The 22,701-nt window shown below is 36.9% G+C and overlaps 1 protein-coding gene across 1 annotated transcript in view; it reads right to left on the minus strand.

The window, feature by feature from the left end:
* Positions 1-22,701, minus strand: part of LOC139449941 (uncharacterized) — a 119,104-nt gene that overhangs the window by 40,819 nt on the left and 55,584 nt on the right. The window contains exons 3-6 of the mRNA XM_071231553.1: positions 18,776-18,884; positions 17,018-17,134; positions 8,086-8,147; positions 7,079-7,234 (exon numbers count right to left, since the gene is read on the minus strand). Coding sequence (XP_071087654.1) covers positions 7,079-7,234; positions 8,086-8,147; positions 17,018-17,134; positions 18,776-18,884 — 444 coding nt within the window. The remainder of the gene's footprint in view (positions 1-7,078; positions 7,235-8,085; positions 8,148-17,017; positions 17,135-18,775; positions 18,885-22,701) is intronic.

Genomic DNA, 22,701 nt, shown 5'->3' on the forward strand with positions numbered 1-22,701 from the left:
GTCTTCAATACTTTTACTTCAATGTGATCATTATCAAAATAAAGTCTCTAGATGTTGGCAGGAGCACACATAAAAGAGAGGTTTTCACACTTCACGCAAGAGCATAAGACTTGTGAAGCAGTGTACTATAATTCTAACTACTAAAATTGGATAGTTGATAATGAAGAGGACTTCTGTTGAAAATCATAAGATTTTTTTAATAGGATACATGGCAATGTTATGGCAAAAATTATTCAGTGTTTATTTGGTGCCTTGTCATGTGATTTGTCACTGTTAGTGGTTGGTCAGTGTTGCAGTAAATAATGGCAAATCCAGGTCCTACAGACCTCAGAGAATAAAAAAAAAAATGCATCCAACTAAGTCTAGAATGATTTGGCAAGTCTAGATTGTCTCAGCTCTGAAATGAAGCTCAGATAATATTTTGTATTTTGTAGATATATATTCCTAAATATAATAACTTCATGTCCATGACTAAATGTTAGTCTAGGTCTCACATGACAAGCTGAAAATGTGGCAGATACATATTATTGTATCATACAGTCATGTACATATTAGTTTGTATTGTATTATATACAACCATGTACCGGTATATATTAGTTTGTATTGTATTATACAACCATGTACATATTCGTATGTATAATTGTATTATACAGTCATGTACTTATAAGTTTGTATTGTATTATACAGTCATGTACATATTAGTTTGTATTGTATTATACAACCATGTACATATTAGTTTGTATTGTATTATACAACCATGTACAAATTAGTTTGTATTGTATTATACAACCATGTACATATTAGCTTGTATTGTATTATACAGTCATGTACATATTAGTTTGTATTGTATTATACAACCATGTACATATTAGTTTGTATTGTATTATACAACCATGTACATATTAGTTTGTATTGTATTATACAGTCATGTACTTATTCGTTTGTATTATTGTATTATACAGTCATGTACATATTAGTTTTAAGTAATTTAAGTGTTGTATTGATATTTGTATACTGACAATTGCTTAAAGAATTGCAGGTATATCATTTTCCATTTTTAACTAATGAATGTATTTTTTCTATCAACAGGTTTGGTCATTTTGAAACAGACTATACTTATAAGGACTCAAAAAGTTTAAAAGTTGGGTCTATTATTAGTTCTACAGTTAGTTTCATTCTAATTTAAAGAGTAGACAGGTAGGGCTACAACATTATTACATAGCCTGATTTAATCAACGTCAATTGGATCAGTTAAACTCTTGCCCTCTTTCTTATTTCAAATCTGCACTTCACATTCCCCCTTTGCACTAACAGGACTGAGTTATACATGTAGATTGGAGTCATCAACAGTTGTAAATACCTCACAGTTTCTGTTACACAGCTTTATAAGTGTGTACACCTTTACATGCTATAGTTGTATTGTTTATTTATAAATATAACCAGTAAATTCAACCATAACAATGGAAAATCTAACGTAAGTGCAAATAATACTTCAGTCTGGTTTTAGTGAATTTGAAGTATAGAATTTAATATAAAATCTATCAAATAACTAATCTAATTCATTCAAGTATTTCTATTTTCCCTATGAGTGAATTGTTGCATGTTTGAGCGTTTGATTGACTGATTTCATATATGATAGGAAGAATAGTGTATATGTGAATGTAAGTATGAGTGACTATGTGGTCACAGCCTAAGCTGCTTTGATGTGTTCCAGGCGTTTGTAAAGATAATAGATATAATGATTTGTAGTTACTGCAGAATTAATGTTGTATCTTGTTTACTCAGATTTTAGGTACACTTGGTGCTTCTGGCTTGGTGGCGCTTACATCTGCACCCTTGTGCCATACACCAAGTAGGAATGATTTTGCATTCTGGTATATGTTTATGTAATACTGGGTAGTACATCTATTTCATTTGACTCGCGTATTGCATTAAGGCGTCTGTGTCTGCACCATATCTATTTCATTTGACTTGCGTATTGCATTAAGGCATCTGTGTCTGTACCATATCTATTTCATTTGACTTGTGTATTGCATTAAGGCATCTGTGTCTGTACCATATCTATTTCATTTGACTTGCATATTGCATTAAGGCGTCTGTGTCTGTACCATATCTATTTCATTTGACTTGCATATTGCATTAAGGCGTCTGTGTCTGTACCATATCTATTTCATTTGACTTGCGTATTGCATTAAGGCGTCTGTGTCTGTACCATATCTATTTCATTTGATTTGCATATTGCATTAAGGCGTCTGTGTCTGTACCATATCTATTTCATTTGACTTGCGTATTGCATTAAGGCATCTGTGTCTGTACCATATCTATTTCATTTGACTTGCGTATTGCATTAAGGCATCTGTGTCTGTACCATATCTATTTCATTTGACTTGCGTATTGCATTAAAGCGTCTGTATCTGTACCATATCTATTTCATTTGACTTGCGTATTGCATTAAGGCATCTGTGTCTGTACCATATCTATTTCATTTGACTTGCGTATTGCATTAAGGCATCTGTGTCTGTACCATATCTATTTCATTTGACTTGCGTATTGCATTAAGGCGTCTGTGTCTGTACCATATCTATTTCATTTGACTTGCGTATTGCATTAAGGCATCTGTGTCTGTACGATATCTATTTCATTTGACTTGCGTATTGCATTAAGGCGTCTGTGTCTGTACCATATCTATTTCATTTGACTTGCGTATTGCATTAAGGCGTCTGTGTCTGTACCATATCTATTTCATTTGAATGTATGAGCTAATCAATGAGTTATCACCCCTTGTTGTTAATTGTCATATAATCTGTCATTTCTATTTCACCTAAATTTGGTGCTGTATTTATTAAATGCTATATTGTTGCAGGATGTGTTGTAAGACACCAGGAATAAAATGTTCTCACCCAGTAACCAGTGTCTTAGAAGTTTGTTCAGCAGTAATTCGGTTGCAAAAATACGAATTGATGAACGAGAAAAGTGTTTGCATTACATACAAAAACAGAAACAACTCCATCTCCACCTGTCTTCATCCAAACTGTGCTTCTAGCTACCTTACTAAAGTCATAATCACTTTCAGTTTGTGAAATGAACAATGCAATACAACTCTGAAGCAGGAAGTTCCATGCCTCTAAAAATAGTAATCAGAAAATTGAAAACTTAATCACCATAACCTGATTCATTTTGGGTTGCTTGCATACAAATACACATGATGAAATTTGATAACTTAATAGTATGAGGACACTGTGTGTTATTACACAATGTAGCATTTTCAGCTTGCATACACATATGTCTTCACAGATCTTTTCTTACTGGCTGAATGCAGGTGTTACATGTACATGAACTCTACTGCAGTGAATAATGCAACATCTCACTTATTGTAACTTACACACTTACCACTGTTAAGAGTTACACAAGAGAACAAAATGACACCCAATGTGAATGATAACATGTGATTAAGTACTCAATGGCCAATAGAATTATCACTTCTGATTTGGGAAAACATGTGCATATGCACTGCGACTTCATAATAGAAAGTCATATATGCTTCTAGCTACATTAACAAGAAATTAACTTGCATCTCAATTTTATAACTTCTATAACTTTGTAGATACACATTTCCAAAAGAGAGAGTCCCATGACTAGCTACCTTCATGAGAAATTTGAATGTACCTCAATTTGACCTTGACCTTCAATTTCAGCCAATCACAGGCTTGAATATTTCTAGTTGAAAACATGGGAGCATGCTCTTACAAACTTTATATACAAGCACAGATGATTGGTTTAGGTACACAAAGGAGCCGAACTACCTTGATCATTCCAGTTACCTTCAGCTTCAATAATGGTCTCTGAAGAGCTTAACTAATTCCATCACTAAGGATGACATGTACCAAACTTCATGCATCCTAGATGTGAACCGTGAAATGTTACTACCAGACGCCATCTTCTTTTCCATTGGGTGAGTCAATATTCAGGATGTGGCACGTAAATACTGATCATGTGACAAGTTACATGATTAGGGGGTCTACATTGAAAGGGGCTGTTTCATCACATGGAACAGATTTAAATGAACACCAAGCAATGTATTATGTACCCAATGTGTCCCACAGTCTGTCCTAGATGAATACTAAACAATGTATTATGTACCCAATGTGTCCCAACAGTCTGTCCTAGATGAATACTAAACAATGTATCATGTACCCAATGTGTCCCAACAGTCTGTCCTAGATGAACACCAACCAATGTATCATGTACCCAATATGTCTAACAGTCTGTCCTAGATAAATACTAAACAATGTATTATGTACCCAATGTGTCTAACAGTCTGTCCTAGATGGATACTGAACAATGTATTATGTACCCAATGTGTCCCAACAGTCTGTCCTAGATGAATACTAAACAATGTATCATGTGCCCAATGTGTCCCAATAGTCTGTCCTAGATGAATACTAAACAATGTATCATGTGCCCAATGTGTCCCAACAGTCTGTCCTAGATGAACACCAACCAATGTATCATGTACCCAATGTGTCTAACAGTCTGTCCTAGATGAATACTAAACAATGTATTATGTACCCAATGTGTCCAACAGTCTGTCCTAGATGAATACTAAACAATGTATTATGTACCCAATGTGTCCCAACAGTCTGTCCTAGATGAATTCTAAACAATGTATCATGTGCCCAATGTGTCCAACAGTCTGTCCTAGATGAATACTAAACAATGTATTATATACCCAATGTGTCCCAACAGTCTGTCCTAGATGAATACTAAACAATGTATCATGTGCCCAATGTGTACCAACAGTCTGTCCTAGATGAACACCAACCAATGTATCATGTACCCAATGTGTCCAACAGTCTGTCCTAGATAAATACTAAACAATGTATTATGTACCCAATGTGTCCCAACAGTCTGTCCTAGATGAATACTAAACAATGTATTATGTACCCAATGTGTCCAACAATCTGTCCTAGATGAATACTAAACAATGTATCATGTGCCCAATGTGTCCAACAGTCTGTCCTTGATGAATACTAAACAATGTATCATGTACCCAATGTGTCCCAACAGTCTGTCCTAGATGAATACTAAACAATGTATTATGTACCCAATGTGTCCCAACAGTCTAACCTAGATGAATACTAAACAATGTATCATGTGCCCAATGTGTCCAACAGTCTGTCCTTGATGAATACTAAACAATGTATCATGTACCCAATGTGTCCCAACAGTCTGTCCTAGATGAATACTAAACAATGTATTATGTACCCAATGTGTCCCAACAGTCTAACCTAGATGAATACTAAACAATGTATCATGTACCCAATGTGTCCCAACAGTCTGTCCTAGATGAACAATCGACCATTGTATCATGTACCCAATGTGTCTAACAGTCTTTCCTAGATGAATACTAAACAATGTATTATGTACCCAATGTGTCTAACAGTCTGTCTTAGATGCACACCAACCAATGTATCATGTACCCAATGTGTCCAACAGTCTGTCCTAGATGAATACTAAACAATATATTATGTACCCAATGTGTCCAACAGTCTGTCCTAGATGAATACTAAACAATGTATTATGTACCCAATGTGTCTTAACAGTCTGTCCTAGATGAACAATCAACCAATGTATCATGTACACATTGTGTCTAACAGTCTGTCCTAGATGAACAATCAACCAATGTATCATGTACACATTGTGTCTAACAGTCTGTCCTAGATGAACAATCAACCAATGTATCATGTACACATTGTGTCTAACAGTCTGTCCTAGATGAACAATCAACCAATGTATCATGTACACATTGTGTCTAACAGTCTGTCCTAGATGAACAATCAACCAATGTATCATGTACACATTGTGTCTAACAGTCTGTCCTAGATGAACAATCAACCAATGTATCATGTACACATTGTGTCTAACAGTCTGTCCTAGATGAATACTAAACAATGTATCATGTACACATTGTGTCTAACAGTCTGTCCTAGATGAACAATCAACCAATGTATCATGTACACATTGTGTCTAACAGTCTGTCCTAGATGAACAATCGACTAATGTATCATGTACACATTGTGTCTAACAGTCTGTCCTAGATGAACAATCAACCAATGTATCATGTACACATTGTGTCTAACAGTCTGTCCTAGATGTACAATCAACCAATGTATTATGTACCCAATGTGTCTAACAGTCTGTCCTAGATGAACAATCAACCAATGTATCATGTACACATTGTGTCTAACAGTCTGTCCTAGATGAACAATCAACCAATGTATCATGTACACATTGTGTCTAACAGTCTGTCCTAGATGAACAATCAACCAATGTATCATGTACACATTGTGTCTAACAGTCTGTCCTAGATGAACAATCAACCAATGTATCATGTACACATTGTGTCTAACAGTCTGTCCTAGATGAATACTAAACAATGTATCATGTACACATTGTGTCTAACAGTCTGTCCTAGATGAACAATCAACCAATGTATCATGTACACATTGTGTCTAACAGTCTGTCCTAGATGAACAATCGACTAATGTATCATGTACACATTGTGTCTAACAGTCTGTCCTAGATGAACAATCAACCAATGTATCATGTACACATTGTGTCTAACAGTCTGTCCTAGATGTACAATCAACCAATGTATTATGTACCCAATGTGTCTAACAGTCTGTCCTAGATGAACAATCAACCAATGTATCATGTACACATTGTGTCTAACAGTCTGTCCTAGATGAACAATCAACCAATGTATCATGTACACATTGTGTCTAACAGTCTGTCCTAGATGAACAATCAACCAATGTATCATGTACACATTGTGTCTAACAGTCTGTCCTAGATGAACAATCAACCAATGTATCATGTACACATTGTGTCTAACAGTCTGTCCTAGATGAACAATCAACCAATGTATCATCATACTATCCATCCTAGCCATGAGTGTTCTGTCAACCAAGTGTGCACCAGGCACTGTGCCTGTTTACTGGATTTAAGTGTTGGCATTGTTGCAAGAGTTCACATTGATAATAAATGACAGTTTCATTAAACTTCTAATTTTACCCACCAAGAGAGATTTGCGTGCAGAATGATGTCCATTTTTGCTCTCATCTGATGCCAAAAGAGCAGTATTTTCTGAAATGTGTCCTGTTCCATTGTGTTGTCTGAATGTGACATCACGATAACTCGACTCTGCTACAGAGTACAGTGGGACATCATGTATCTGAAACAGTAACAAAGTGCTCTGTAAAGTAACGAAAGCATATACGCAAACATGACCATTATATTCACATATTATTTTGGATATAAAGAGTAAACTGTCGAAAATAAATCAGTCACCTTTCCTATATGGAGAAGCGCTATTGATTGAGACACCTCTACAACAGTATTTCAGGCTACCAATAATGATGACAACAAATATTATGGGTAACAAACATAAAACATGCGATAGGAGAACCTAACTGCAGAGACCATATACCGACAGTATATATAGTCTCTGGTAACTGAGGCTGTTCTTATTTATTATATTGCACTTTTTTAGAAGTGCATCATTCAAACCCCCTTTACTGCCACGAATATTTAAATGACATCCAATTTGGCTGTGCTGTGCTGTTTAAATCTAAGTATATCTATGCCTTCAGGGAAAGTTTATTTCATCCCAAAGGCAATACTGTGGCCAAACATTCAAGAATATCAAAGCGCTAAGATAATCAAGGCTTTTACAATTTCAAATTAGGAAGTATTACATGTCAGCGATTCTGCAGCAATGGTACCTACATTTGCACATGTAAGAGGTATTATATTATAAATAATGGGAGTGGCTAACCATGCAATTATTTTCCAGTAAACAACATAACAAACTTAGGTTATGCCTCCTTTGGGACTACTCGCTTGTGTTGCATTATTATGCTGAACAATGTCACTGACTTTATCATTGTCTACAGTTTGTTATGCTAATGAGTAAATAAGGAGTCTGTGAGCTATTCTTGTTGATTTACACAGAATGACTTTTGTCTTGTTAAAAAAATATGTGAAGTGTAATAACTGTGGAAGTACTGTCAGTGTATATCTTACCTGATGTACAAACTTTCCAAATGGCCAGAAGAAATACCATGCCATCATCCAACAAAATTTACCTGGAAAAAGATCATTCATGCCATATTTGAAACAGCTGAGTAATGGTCCCTGGACATATTGTCAAAGTGGTTAGTGCAAAATTGACAAAATAGAAATGTTTGAAACAAATGAAAGTTGTACATTCTACCAACATATTCACTTGTCTTGGTGTCTGCGCTATCTCTTAATGCAGAAATAGCTCTAGTTTTGAGAACCTCGGCAGAACCTTCTAGCCTGGATACCAGTTATCAATCTTTTTATTTCCAATACATATAGGCCACAGGCCTTTGTGTACAAAAGTTGAGTATAGACAAGTTTTAAACATTCAATTTTGCATTTCTTACTTCATTTGCATAATATAGATGTTTTGCTAGATTTGTAATAATATATGTATCTGGTGATGACAGAAGCATATTAAATTTATGAACGTTAGGATGACAATAGAACTTTGCTTTGAGATATAGTTGCCGTAACTTGACATACGATAGACAAATAAGCAGGAAGTGGTACTCGGTTTCAACACAGTCTAATTTACAAAGTTTGCATTTTCCTAAATTTCTCGGAATTTTATAATGACATCCATTCTCAATTTCCAAAGTATGACAACTCAGTCTGAATCTCGTGAGGGTTGTTTTCATATTTTGCGAATTTAAGAATGACAAATAAGGTTCACATTTAACATAAGTTGTAAAACAAGCATAATATGACATTTTTGAACTTGCAAGAAGTTTGCTATGCCAGATCTGCTGAAAATTGTCTTTCAAACATTGTTTAAACATATTAAGAAAAAACTTTCAGTTTCCATACATTTGGAACCTCCATACATCTCCGAACCCAAGTTTACAAAGACAATTCCTTAATTTAGTTACCCAATTGACACAACCATGTTCATCATATAGGTACAACATATTGTAGCACTTTCTTGGTAAACGGAAGTCTGGCATCTTTAGTATGTTCAGCCAATATTTCACACATCTGGTCAAAGCATATACTCGAATAGGGTATCTGCCACACTCGCCCAATACCGCCTGGATGCCAATGCAGCAGCCAATTCTTTCTCCACAATAATGTAGCTCACAAAAAATATTTGCTCATGGTTCCTGAAGTCTTATGTCATTTAAGTACCACTCAAGGGCACAAAATAGACAAAGCTACTGGCAGGAAATCTAGAGAGACACACCCTTCTTGACAGCAAATCAGTTTGAAAGCAAGAGAATGAAGCTCACCTCTCCATTTAACAGTACCTGTAGTGAACTTAATTTGATTTCATATAATTGATAAGGTGAACATTGTTCACGCTAATCATTGAATTAAATAGAAAATGATATGTGTTGACCGTTATGTGGGTTTGGTACCATGTTAATGGCATATAAGCTTGTAGAATGTCATGGATCATCATTGCAACATGGCAATGCACAAGTTGATATTCAGTTTGTTCCTAACAAACACAACAGCCGAAACCTTGCATTCCAGGGCCAAGAGAGTTCCGGGTTAAGAGAAGGCAACATGCACATATGTATGGGAAATATAGTGTTTCTACTTGTCCAGCCACCATCAACACCTTCCATGGCCTCATCACCACATAGAGACAGATCCACAACCACCTTCCAAACCAAGCTTAAGTACTAGCGGACAAGTTCCTTGATGGCGTGTAGGATAAAGTGAAGAGTAACAGCAGACCTATCCCAACAATATGTGAAGAAGAGTTGTCAGGTAAGTTAGAACAACATAATTATGATGTACAGTGTAAGTATGATGTACTCAAACTTATTTAGGTTCACTGACATTTTGAGAAACGAGCAGATGCATAGGGAACTTGTGATCAGCCAACTTGTACTGGGTGGCAAGCAGCTGCCAAGGAAGAAGAAGGATTGGCTTCTTGAAGACCACCTGAACCGAGAGGAGGAACACCTGATGACTGGAACCAAGACTGCCACCCAGTGTGCTGACATTATTTCCCATCTTGTTGAACTGTCATGCGTCGTGTTTTGTATATATGCATGATTTATGATGTATTGTGTAGAATTCTATTGATGTATATGCATATGCATATCTACCCCGGATCTTCACGGGTCCCTAAGGCTTAGGAGAGTTTGTAATGTTAGCTGTGTGTTGATGCCCAGCTTGAGTCATGAGAGATCAAAGCTACTTTTACAGGTGTCATATTTGTCACCTAGGAAGCAGCATGATGAAATTGTAACTCAGTACTTTACTTACTTAGTTTGTATTTTAATGAGCACTTTCCAACAGGATATTTAGTGATGTGGTCGAGAAGTGTATGTCCGAAAGGTAAGGCAACCTGGATGGGCTTTATCATCGCTTTATCAATTTGGGCGGAAATTTGGAACTTTGAAATATGCCATGCTAATAAGTTGGGGGAACAAAAGGAGTTTGTGATGTTGTGTGGTTGTGTGTTTTTATAGATTTATAATTTATGTTTTTTGGTAGCTTGTTGTGTTTTTGTTGTTGCTGTTTGTTGATGTTTTTTAAAATGCAGCTGAGTAGGCCTGTTTTGATTAGATAAATGCCTTGTGCTTTGTAGGTATGGAAGTTATTTAAGGGGTTTAGTCGAGTTGCTAGTGTCATTTGGTTGTTGTAGTTAAGTGTGGATTTGAGTGTTGTTCTGTGTTGTTGGTAATGTGTGACATGTAGTATTACGTGTTCAGGAGTTTCTATTTGGTTGCAATGTGGGCATTTACCGGTTTGATGTTTTTTAATTTGGTGTAGGTGTGAGTTTAGTTTCGTGTGGCCTGTTTGTAATTTGGTTATTGCCCTGATGATTTTTTGGGTTTTATGATAAGATTCTTGGTTTTTTTAGTGGCTTTTGTACGGGTGTTTTAGTTTGAAGTCTGATTCTGATATTTGTATTGTCACCTTTGTTAGATTTTTTCCTTAGTAATATTTTTAATTTCGTTTTTAGATATTGGAAGGTTGATGTTTATTTCTTCTAATTTTAGATCTGATTTAGCTGCTTTGTCGGCATGTTCGTTACCAAACACTCCGATGTGGGCAGGGATTCAAACAATTTTTTATGTCTTTGGCTAGTTTATGGAGACTGTCAGAGCTTTTAAGTATTTGAAGTATTAGTTTCGGATGTTTTTTTGTGGTTTTGTTTTTTATAGCCTTGAGCCCACTAAATGAGTCTGTTAGAATTAGTTTTTTGGTGTTTTTTTCTTATTTGGGCTCTGTGTAGGGATGTTACTATCCCCATTAGTTCGGCTGTGAAGATTGATTGGTTACTGGGGAGCCTTTAGGAATTTGTTTCTTTTGTAGGTTTGTTGACGTGGATGCCGAATCACGTGCGTTTTGAGTCCGGTCAGGGACCTGTCTGTGTATATGTGATACCAATTTGGCCATTTTTCATGTATGTATGCTGTGTGGTGGATTAAGCGGTGTTTGGGTCGGTTTCTATATTTAGTTTGGTGGAGAGAGATGTCTATTTTGGGCAGGGGGGTGGGGGGTTGGGGGTGGGGTTGGAGTTTGGGTATGAAAGAGGAGTTGTTTGGTGCTGTGTTAATTTAAGTTTTAAAACATTTAGGTGTTTGTGTCTTTAGTGCATCTATTTATTAGGTTTTTAATGTGAGCACCCCAGGTGAGATGTTCATCAAAGATTAGTCCTAGAAATTTAGTCTGGTTTGGAAATTCATGGGTTATTGTTTAGTTTTAGTTTGGGGGTGTTTGCATGCATATATCTGGGTTTGAATACTATCCCTGTAGTATATGTGCATGATTGAATTTTGTTTAATGCATTCTGCAATAGTTTTTGTGCCATGTTTATGCTTCTGGAGGGCTCCGTCATCAGCGCATTTAGAAGTTTGGATCTTATAAGATATTCCCTCGATTCAGTCGTTAATCATAACGTTGAAAAGTGTTGGGCTCAGAATCCTGCCTTCGGGTGTACCATTCTCTATGGGATACTAGTCCGATAGCGATTGGTCGATTCCCAGAGTTATTTAATGATTTGTTAAGAAGTCCTGTATGTAGTTTATTATTTGGCCTTTAAGTCCTGCTCTTCGAGTTTGTGAACGAATAAGTTCGTTATGCCATACCATATCGAAAGCTTTAGAGAAATCTAGGAATATCCTTATATTGTTGGTTCAGTTTTGATATCTTGATGGGCAAGGTTATCTAAGGTAGAGCTTGGGGTGAAACCGCTTTGATCTTGGTTTATTATGTTATTTTGTACCAGAAAGTGTTAGAGCCTGTTTTGGACCATTGCCTCCATGATTTTACATAAGTTTGAGGTTAGGGAGATTGGTCTATAAGAATTAGCATCGTCTGCTGGTTTACTTGGCTTTGGTATTTGGATGACCAATGCCTCTTTCAATGAAGTAGGGACTTGACCGTTTTGGTAGACGAGATTGTATAGTTTTAGTAGTGATTCCAGAACATTTGGGGGCAGCTGTTTAATTATTTGGTTTGAGGTTAGGTCCAGTCCTGGGTGCCATTGTACAAAGCAACTTTAGCACTACGACTGTCGTAAGTCTATGTTAATGAATGGGAGTTACGATCACCTTAGCGCTAAAATCGCTTTGTACAACGGCACCCAGGGCTTTTCTTTTTTTGGGGATTATTTATCACGTGGAGTAGTTCCTCCATTGAGTATGGGTGGTTTATTTCTAGGTTATCGTCTTGAGGTAATTTAGCGAATTTATTTTCATTTTGTAATTGTTTTTGGAATCCCATATTGAAGTTGCTTTTGCTACTAATGGCTGTGAAATGGTTTGCTAGATTATTTGCTTTCTGTTTCGGATTTGTTGAGTTATTTATGTGTGGTGTTTTTTTGTCCATTTGATGCCACAGATGGCATGAATTTTGCATCATACTGTTCTTGTGTCTGTGTGATGATTTATTTCTTCACAGAATTTTTCCCAGTTTTTGACGAGGTTTTGTACTTGAGGATTTAGTTGGTGTGCTATCTATAGAGGTTGTCACGCGAGTGTGTTTGGGGATGGTAAATATCCTGCATAAGGAATAAACATTGTATTTAGCGAGCCTTGGCGAGCTAAATACATCGTGTTTATTCCTAATACAGGATATTTGCCATCCCCAAACACACAAGCGTGATAACCTCTTTATCACATAATGTCATTCTTTAATTCTGTGGGGGCACGGGTGGCCTAGTCGTCTGAGGCGCCGCGATTCGCTGTCCAGAGTTGCGTCCCTTGGGCACGCCAGAAACCTATGTTTGTGGGTTTGAATCCCGGTTCACCCCGATTATGTTTCTAGGTTTGTCAGCACCATACCCGTGCTCGTGGGTTTCACCGAAGTGGTAAACGTCTGAGACCTGCATCACTTCGGGCTTTCCTCCCACATTAAGCTGACACGCCGCGATATAACTGTAATACTGTTAAAAGCGGCGTTAAACCCAACTCACTCACTCACTCACTTTAATTCTGTGCTTCAAAGTCGCTTTCCCTCTCTCACAAACATTACCGAAACATTGAGAGTTTTCCTGGAATGCGCTCATTAATATTTATTACGTCACAGGGTAAGTGATGTGTCAGTCGGACAGTGACAGTAGCCAATATAGTTCCAACTGAAATCTCTTTCTTATACAGTGGCGAAGCAACATATACGAAAACAACAATTGTTCTTAATTGCCTTTCGCAACAATCCATCGGTCTGTCTAGAGTAACTGCATGCCCTTTGTCAAAGGGAAGCTACTCTAATCCTAGTCTATGAGAGGTCACAGCCACGGTCAGACGCTGTTGACAGTCGGTCTGTCCTGTCATAATGTTAAGAAGTGTAGTCAGATGTACACACAGCGACAAAACGAAACAAGGTAACAATTCAAACATATTTCGGCCAAATCCAACTTTTTTAATTTGTGGAGAAAGGTTCAAGCCACAGAGGTCTACAAGCACAGATATAGCTACTGATCCTGCTTGGCTAGGCCTCGTGCCCTCGCAAAATTGTGTCGAAAATTATATCTCCAAAGTTGCCAAAACTTATAAAGTTGCCTTAGCTACGTCACAGTTAGACACTGATTTTCAGCATATTAGACTGTTCTTTTGATAATGAAAGCAATTATCTCTGAAGTTTATCCAGATTCCCGATAGTTAATTCTGACTCAATCGCTGAATGACGAGGGCGACGCCATGTTTGTTTATAAACAGTGAAAGTAGTCTCTACTTGACCTTTGATATTTGCATCTCTATCCGCATATCATTTATGACCCCAACAGATATCGTTTTTATCCGTTGGCTTTATCCCGCCGAGAAACCTACCCATTATTTGATAATTAGATGTACGTAGTCTTGTTTAGCTTTATTAAATGCGCTTTTGCGTTTTTTTCTGGTCTTTTTAGTTCCCCCAGTCCACCAAGGTACCGTGGGTTTGCTTGATTTTTCATATTTTTTTATGTGTATTATGCATTCTGTTACGTTTCGGCAGTATTTTACGGGGTCTTTAATTTCAAAGAAATGTGCCAGTCGGTCTTGTTGTTCTGAAATTTTGGTTCTTGGGGTTCATTTGGGGTTTGGATATTTATGTTGGAAAGTGGTCGCTACAGAGTGGCTCCTCGTGCTAGATCAGGGGTACAGATTGTTAAGTCTATAACCAAAATACTTTGGTGTTTTTAGTTATACCTAGTTGGTTGGTTGTTATTTAATAGTATTAGGATTTATTTTCGATCCATTCGGCAAAGAGTTTGCTCTTGGTCTATTTTATCTGTGATACCCCAGGAGGGGTGGTTAGCATTGAAGTCCCCCATGAAGATAGTTGATTTTAGGCCTATTTGACTGGGGGCTTTTAAGTCTTCAGATTTAATTTGTTTTAGGATCGAGTGGTATATATTTATAATGTTTATTGTTTTTGGTTATGATTTGTTATTTGTATACCATTTGCTTCCAGGTTTGGGTTGTTTATTGTAATTTCTTTATGGGTAATGTCCTACCTGACATATATAATCAGGCCACTGCCTGGGTAACTCAGTGTCAGTTACTGGTTTTTGAAACTATGGATGCATGTGTTGTAGCTGACCAGGGGGGTGGAGTAACATGTTTATCTAACAGTATACACTGGCTGGCTTTTACATGCCTGGACTGCTCAGTGTTATGTTATGATGACATATGTCAGATTAGTGAACTTATTAGAGAATTGACTCTGAGTGACCATGTGTAATTAGGGAAACAGAATGTGAGAGATTCCTTACATCTTGTGTTTGTTGATGGTCTGCAAAAATAACTGACTCATGAAACTATTGCAAGTGTGTGTGGTTCTCATGTTACAGTCAAGACTGTTGTTTCATTTCTCAATGGTTGCATATGGCAGTACTAGCAACAACAGTCTGAGCACAAACAGCATCTGAGCTGGCTGCTGTTCTTGCATAGTCAATGCCTCGGGCATTCTGGTACCCATTGGACATTGCCAACTGTTTCATAAAATGTACAATTGATCTACTGTGGCTCATAACATTTGTCAAGACATTGTTCATCAAACTAAGTCTGAAATTAGTCAGTATCTTGCAAAGACACAATCAAAATCCTGTTTTAGGTTGTAAACATAGACAGTCACTGATTTCAATCTAAATAGGAGAACAATTAACATTCTGATATGATATGATGTCACTGATTGGATGGAATGGTGGAAGGAATATTCAAAACATTTGTATCTTTTGATGTGTCTTTTTGTGATAACTATTTGCCACAACTTCACCATGTTCACGGTTCAAAGTAACCTAAGCTGTCAGTGGGAGACAACAATTATTCTAAAGATAACATTTAGCATTTGACTGCGAAGGCTAACCTAGTTCCTATTCTGCATGCATTGCAGTTACAGTAAGAATCATTGTCTACTTCCAGACAGATGACATAATCCCCGTCTGCTTTCTTTTGGGAAAGGGAAAAGCACTGAATGGTTGATGCATCTCTACATAGGCCAAGGGCTTTGAGGATCCATGCATCGAACAATTCCCTAAACCAGGGCTAGACAATCTCAGCACAGACTCGTGGAAATTGAAGAACAATCTGTTTAAATGTTAAAGACAAACAAAACTATGAGTACAACTGTCATGGCTCAATCGTTGCACCATCATTGGCTATTACAAGTTATTCTTAGTCACCAGATTCCACCTCTATTATCACTTGCATAAAAATACCAAGGGAAATCGACACTATAAGTTACAGGATCACGAGGGGTACATGGGGTTTTATGCGTGCCATGTTTGTTTTATGCATGCCGGAGGGTAATACATTTCACAACGGGAGGATAAATGTCTTATGCCAAAGCCACAAGGCAATACAGGCTGCACATGGATTTCTGAGAGGCCCGCTTCAAAGCAAAAAACCGGACCCTTTTTCCGAGTCAAAGGAAGTCATGTGACATAGCACAAGTTAACTGCAGCTCAATCGAACAGCTGTTTTCTATCAATTTTGAATTTGTGTTAATTCTTTAACAAGGCACATCAAAACATGTCGGTAAGATACATTTTTTGTAACGGGATCCCTCGGGGTACAAGTCACGTGACTTTCATTGACATGGAAAAAGCGTGCTGCTTTTTGCTTAGAAGCCGGGTATAAGGGATTTATTCTGCCTCTCAGAAATCCATGTGCAGCATGAGTTGCTCGTGGTAGGGTATATGGGATTTATTTCCCCACTGAGAAATTTATTTCACTCCAAGGAGAAATACATAGTGTTTTATCAAGATCATGTGGACCAATCAGATCTCATTATTCTGACATGGAGGTATGATAAAATGAATTATATGGGAGCTACAAGAATTGAACCAAGAGGTGATTCTGGTTATGTCCCTGATAACAGCCGCAGGTTATGCTAGGAATATCAAAGTCTGTAAAGGCTCACAAAATAACAAGGTGTCAACTTTTGGAAACTATAGGAGATATGTTATTGTTTATGGGAGTCCTGTATAACATCCCAGCTTTCTCACCATAAGATCTGCCAATGTATGTTAGGTACATGAGTCCACTGATGATGATGTACAACAGAGCCAGCCACCAACCAAACAAGCAGGCATATATAATGTTTGTTGGACGGACAGTTGAGACTGAAACGGAAAGAAATGCTGTTAAAACAAATCCATACAACCATTTATTTTTTAGCATCAAACTGCGGCTTGTATTTTCTGATCAACATTATGCACTTAGTATTCAGTTCCTCCTCCAATCCAAGGATGTCACATATACCTCGGGAGGTGCTTCTGGCAAACCTTTGACTATTCCAATCTTTACACTCATATATCATAGAGCCCTGAGCTCTTCATTAAGGAGTATTGTTGTCTAATGCCCTTGAGATCAAAGTCAAATCATCATCAAGTATGCAATAGATAATACAAAGACATACTTTATTTGATTTATTATCGCCATTTCTCATTTTCCTAAATAAAGTATTTTTTGGCTTTGGCAAATTTGCTGCTGTGGTATCTTACATGAAAGAGCACATCTTTCACAGGCACACTACTTCTGTACCTCATCTCATCTCATACCACATACTTACTGCATGTCAGTTTTGTACTGAAACATGCAAAAATGGATGGCTGCCTTGGAGGACATGTTTTGAGATCAATTTATTCAAGACCCCCATTAGCTTGGATTATATATATACATAATTTTTACCTTCTGAAGGAGGTTTCAGAGGGGATGACAACAATGTATTAAATCTTGAAATAATTAAACATGGTTATCAACAGGTCAAAGGTCTTTGCAAGAAACATCAGCCAGTACATGTTATTCAGCATCTCACTTACTGCATGTCTGTTAGATGACAAAACAAAGTAATACATCCTTTTCACTATGTTTGATTGTTAATTAACATTGCACAAAACAAGATTCAAGTTATATAATGACAGCCCTAAAATAATGTAGTCTGGATCAGGTAAATGATATTACGAGCGATGTCCTGGAAATGTGATGGACATATGGACCACCAGAGTTCATTTCTATCATGTCTCCTGCAAAACTTTTTTGTTGGGGATAATGATGACATGAAAAAATGGCTAAATGTAGAAAAAAGTGACATTTTCAACAAGATCGGAAACCTGTGGGTAATGCTTAGAAACACCATTGCTGGGATTTTCCATGCAAGGTTTCAGCTTCATATGTGTTATGGTTTCAAAGAAGATGTTGATAATGTAAAACTTTCAGTGAGGACAATGCACGAAGCTCCACAACATAAGCTCACTTGAACTTTCAGTTCAGGTCAGCTGAGAGTGAATGTTGTTTTATGCCACACTCAGCAATATTGCAGCTATATAATTATGATGGCCCGAAAATAATGGAGTCTAGACCAGAAAAAAACAGTGGTTGAGATTATGAGCAACATCCCCCATCTTGAGATTACAGTGACACCCAAACCAAGTCACTGAGTCTGATTAGCTGATCCATTTATTTCTTCTGTACAAGCATAGGTCTATCAAAGAGCCTCATCCTACATGTCTTCATAAAGTTTCAGATCTCTTCCACCCCCACCCCAATAAAAATAAATATAAAAATAAATAATTTTATTTCTATTTTACTGGCAAGAACACATATGAATCCTATTGTATATATCAATGTGTCATATTCCAATTTTCAAAGACATTTCACAATCATTAATTTCTCGTTAAAAACAGCAAATATTTAAATTCAATGCCATGAACAAATCAAAGTCATGTTAAGGTCCCACACTAGTTTTACAAAATCCTACTCACCTTTAATGGGCTTCACCTTGTTGATATCTGCATACAAGTCCTGGACTATTTCAGATCGTGTGGACAGGGGGCGAGAAGTTACATGACTCTTCCATTTTTTCAAACCAAACTAGAAAACAACATCCCTACAGTTAGGATTCTGGTATATATCTCCGTAATGAATTCATGTGGTCAGGTCTCTCACCATATATATAAGCTTCATACAACATGATATTAAAGTGGTGTAAATGTTATGCTATTGAAAATAACAACATAATACTCGGTCACTCATCTGAATAATTTTTTATCATAACAAATTCATTAACAAAACCCATACCTGGCAACAGGAGACAGACACACTCACGAAATGAGGGGTGGTGTAACAACTCAATTAACAATGTCAATATCGGGTGTGGCCACCATTTATGTCGATGCAGGTGAAAAAACCCGCTCCCAACAAACACCAAATATCCAATGTGTGCGCCGTGCATAAACATTCATGTGCAAATTGTGAATCACAACCTTAAAGTCTAGGAGATATCTTCATGAATATGCATTGAAAGTCGCAATATTTAATTTCAGAATAAATGTATTTTTATATTTAAATAAAGCACAGTTGCTTTTTCTGTTAGTATGCTGATATCCATTCAGTTGGGAGAGTTGAGAAAGTTGATGTAATATATGCAATAAAGGCAATAACCAAGTGACATTAAACACTACCACATTTAGAAGGCAAAAGTGAGCAGGGCTCACACCCGAACTCAACTCCAACATCAGCTGAAGATTAATTTCGATATCGGAGATATATTGATGCCTTAACGTTTGAGCCGGTTTCTCTTGGAAAGAACAATAGTAAAATATAGTAACAGCATGATTCAAAGATGCACTGGTGCATCATCGGCAAGCTTTGCCAGGTACAGTACACTTGACTTGACATTGATTAATATTTTGACCCCAGATCGATTGTCATTTTGAAGAATGTTCCTGTACTGTAGACATGTTTTGTAATCTTGTGACCTCATAGTATTACCACGACATCACAAACAGCGCTGACATTATTTACATGGCTGGACATCTTCTCAATAACAAGTTTTTCTCACCGCTGGACTTTGTCTCTCTTTGTGGCGAGTATTGCTTCTAACCTACATGGCTTAGGTCACTGATGAGGGCTTCTCATGAGGAAAAGTTCACTGTATAACTCACAAAATGCTGTCACTGATGAGGGTTTCTCAAACATGAGGAAAAGTTCACTGTATAACTCACAAAATGCTGTCACTGATGAGGGTTTCTCAAACATGAGGAAAAGTTCACTGTATAACTCACAAAACGCTGTCACTGATGAGGGTTTCTCAAACATGAGGAAAAGTTCACTTTATAACTCACAAAATGCTGTCATTGATGAGGGTTTCTCAAACATGAGGAAAGGTTCACTGTATAACTCACAAAACGCTGTCACTGATGAGGGTTTCTCAAACATGAGGAAAAGTTCACTATATAACTCACAAAATGCTGTCATTGATGAGGGTTTCTCAAACATGAGGAAAAGTTCACTGTATAACTTACAAAATGCTGTCACTGATGAGGGTTTCTCAAACATGAGGAAAAGTTCACTGTATAACTCACAAAATGCTGTCACTGATGAGGGTTTCTCAAACATCTGGCAAGCAGGTTACTATTTAACTCAGGAAAGCAGGTAACTGTTTTACTCTCACATCTCAACATCAGACAAACAGGTTACTGTATAATTCTGAGAAAATGATAAGAAGGCTGTCATTGCTGGTTCCTTAAATTTGAAAAGAATCCATCTAGTAGTTCTCAAGTCATAGGTCGCACAAAAGTTGAAGTAAAAAATTTTATTCAAGCTTGCGGGGGACAAAAAGGAAAAATAGCCATAAATAGTAGGATCTTTGTTCTTGCTAACCTTGTCATCCACATAATGAAATTATCCAGTACAGCAACAGCAGTCGTGGTAAATACAAAACACTTCTCATTTACGTTTAAAGGATTGCACTAACTCGTGTAACACTGGGAATCTTAGCTGGTGACCTGACTTATCGCATTTGAAATTTGGAAATTCAAGCTTTTGATTTTATAGAACTTAGATCATGTCAAGCAGTAATTATTAAATTTGTGAAGGCAACAAATGATATTATTCATTCTAATTGCTATTACCCCCATACTATATCATGGAATTCTAAGTCTACAGTCTTGTATTATCATTTGTTGACTAGGTTTATATTAAAAAAGCAGGGCTACTCACATTAATTTCTTGATGCATTAATTTCCCATTTTCAGTACCGGAAATCAAAAACCAAAACACAAAAAAATAAAGTAAAATTTTCCCTTTACAGTTGAAAAACTTCCTAGAATGCTGATGCTGGTTATCAAAAAATGGACTTATGATTCAATCGCTGCACATAAAAGCAAAGGTCAGACGAAAAACTCTGTCACACTTATGAATACATGTTTCATCATATAATGTGTATTGTTCTAACTTAAAGCCCTCAATAATGGACTAGAATCCCTCACAAAAATCACTCAATAATCATCATTGTTATTCTTTTCAAAGAGTACTACCCTCTATTATATTATTACCAAAATCCTGTATTTTGGCTGTCATCACATTATAATAGACCTTCAGAACTCCTTATGAAACACATAAGGAAGAGAATTTATGGATGTCAACTACCTTATTATGAGGAACACAACATTTCAGAGTTTATACTTACTCCTTCATACGGTGAATAAATGCTATGAAGCAGAGAACATATATTCCATTTGTCCATTTGTGCTATTACCTATCTGTGCTAATTACCCCCTGCCTCCCATTTGCCCATTACTCTACGAACTAAATTTAGTGGTCCCTTTGAGTTTGTTATAATCGTAGTTTACTGTTCGCCAAAACGTTGACTTCCTCATAATAAAGAAGTTGACATTGATAAATTCTCTTCCTTATACTCTGGATAGTTAAGTTTACTGGATTTAAGAAAGGCTGTAACCCCAAATACATGACTCCAATCCACATAAATTGATAATTTAATATCAAAAAATTTAAATCCCTTAGATACAGTATCTTGGGGTACCTAATTGTACCATGCCCGTTCTAGTTTCCTGACCAAGATTATGTGTACACTATCCCAAATACGGGATCCAGGCCCAATCCTGGAATAATGCCAAGGACATAAGTAAGCTATGTGGTAAACTTCCATTGAACTACCGTTGAATTTGTGTCCAGTTCCCAAATTTGTGGTGTCATCAATCAATCTTGTGTCTTTAGTTCCACATTATATTCAAAATCTGTTGCCCATGACATTATTACCTGTTCTGATGACACGTTCAGATCTGATGATGTTACTCCCAGTATGACGACACTCCAAGAGACATTGATATCATTCTGTGGCCTCTGAGAATGATAACTTGCATTGGCAGATGTTAACAACTTGCTCCATGGAGACTGGTCAGGCTCACTGACTTGGTTGATGCATGTCATTGATCCAAATTGCGTGGATCAGTGCTCATGGTGTCTATCACTGGATTGTCTGGTCCAGACTCGATTATTTACAGACCGCCATCATATAGCTCGAATATTGCTGAGTGCGGCGTTAAAGAACAAACAATCAATCATTCAACTGCCTTCTAAGAATCAAGGCTGGAGGATAAAGTCGAAATCTCATGAGCCTAAAATGTACTGAAGGCTGCTGACTTGTTCACTCTTTATACCGGTAACTGTCAGGTATTGTAGTTTTAAGCCAATGTGTGACAGTCACCTTGGTAGATGTAGTAACACTATCTCTGTGCTGCCTCCATATAGATGATCTTAATTTTGTCATAATTCTTGGAAAACTGCAACACAAGTTGCTTCCTAAATCTCTTGCCTTCAAATACGTTTACTTATAGTTTCAATCATGTAACTTTCTATGTACTTATCAGGTTGGAAAATATATTGT

Source organism: Haliotis cracherodii, unplaced genomic scaffold (genome assembly GCF_022045235.1).
Source record: "Haliotis cracherodii isolate W230 unplaced genomic scaffold, xgHalCrac1.p SCAF_8, whole genome shotgun sequence".
NCBI lineage: Eukaryota > Metazoa > Mollusca > Gastropoda > Lepetellida > Haliotidae > Haliotis > Haliotis cracherodii.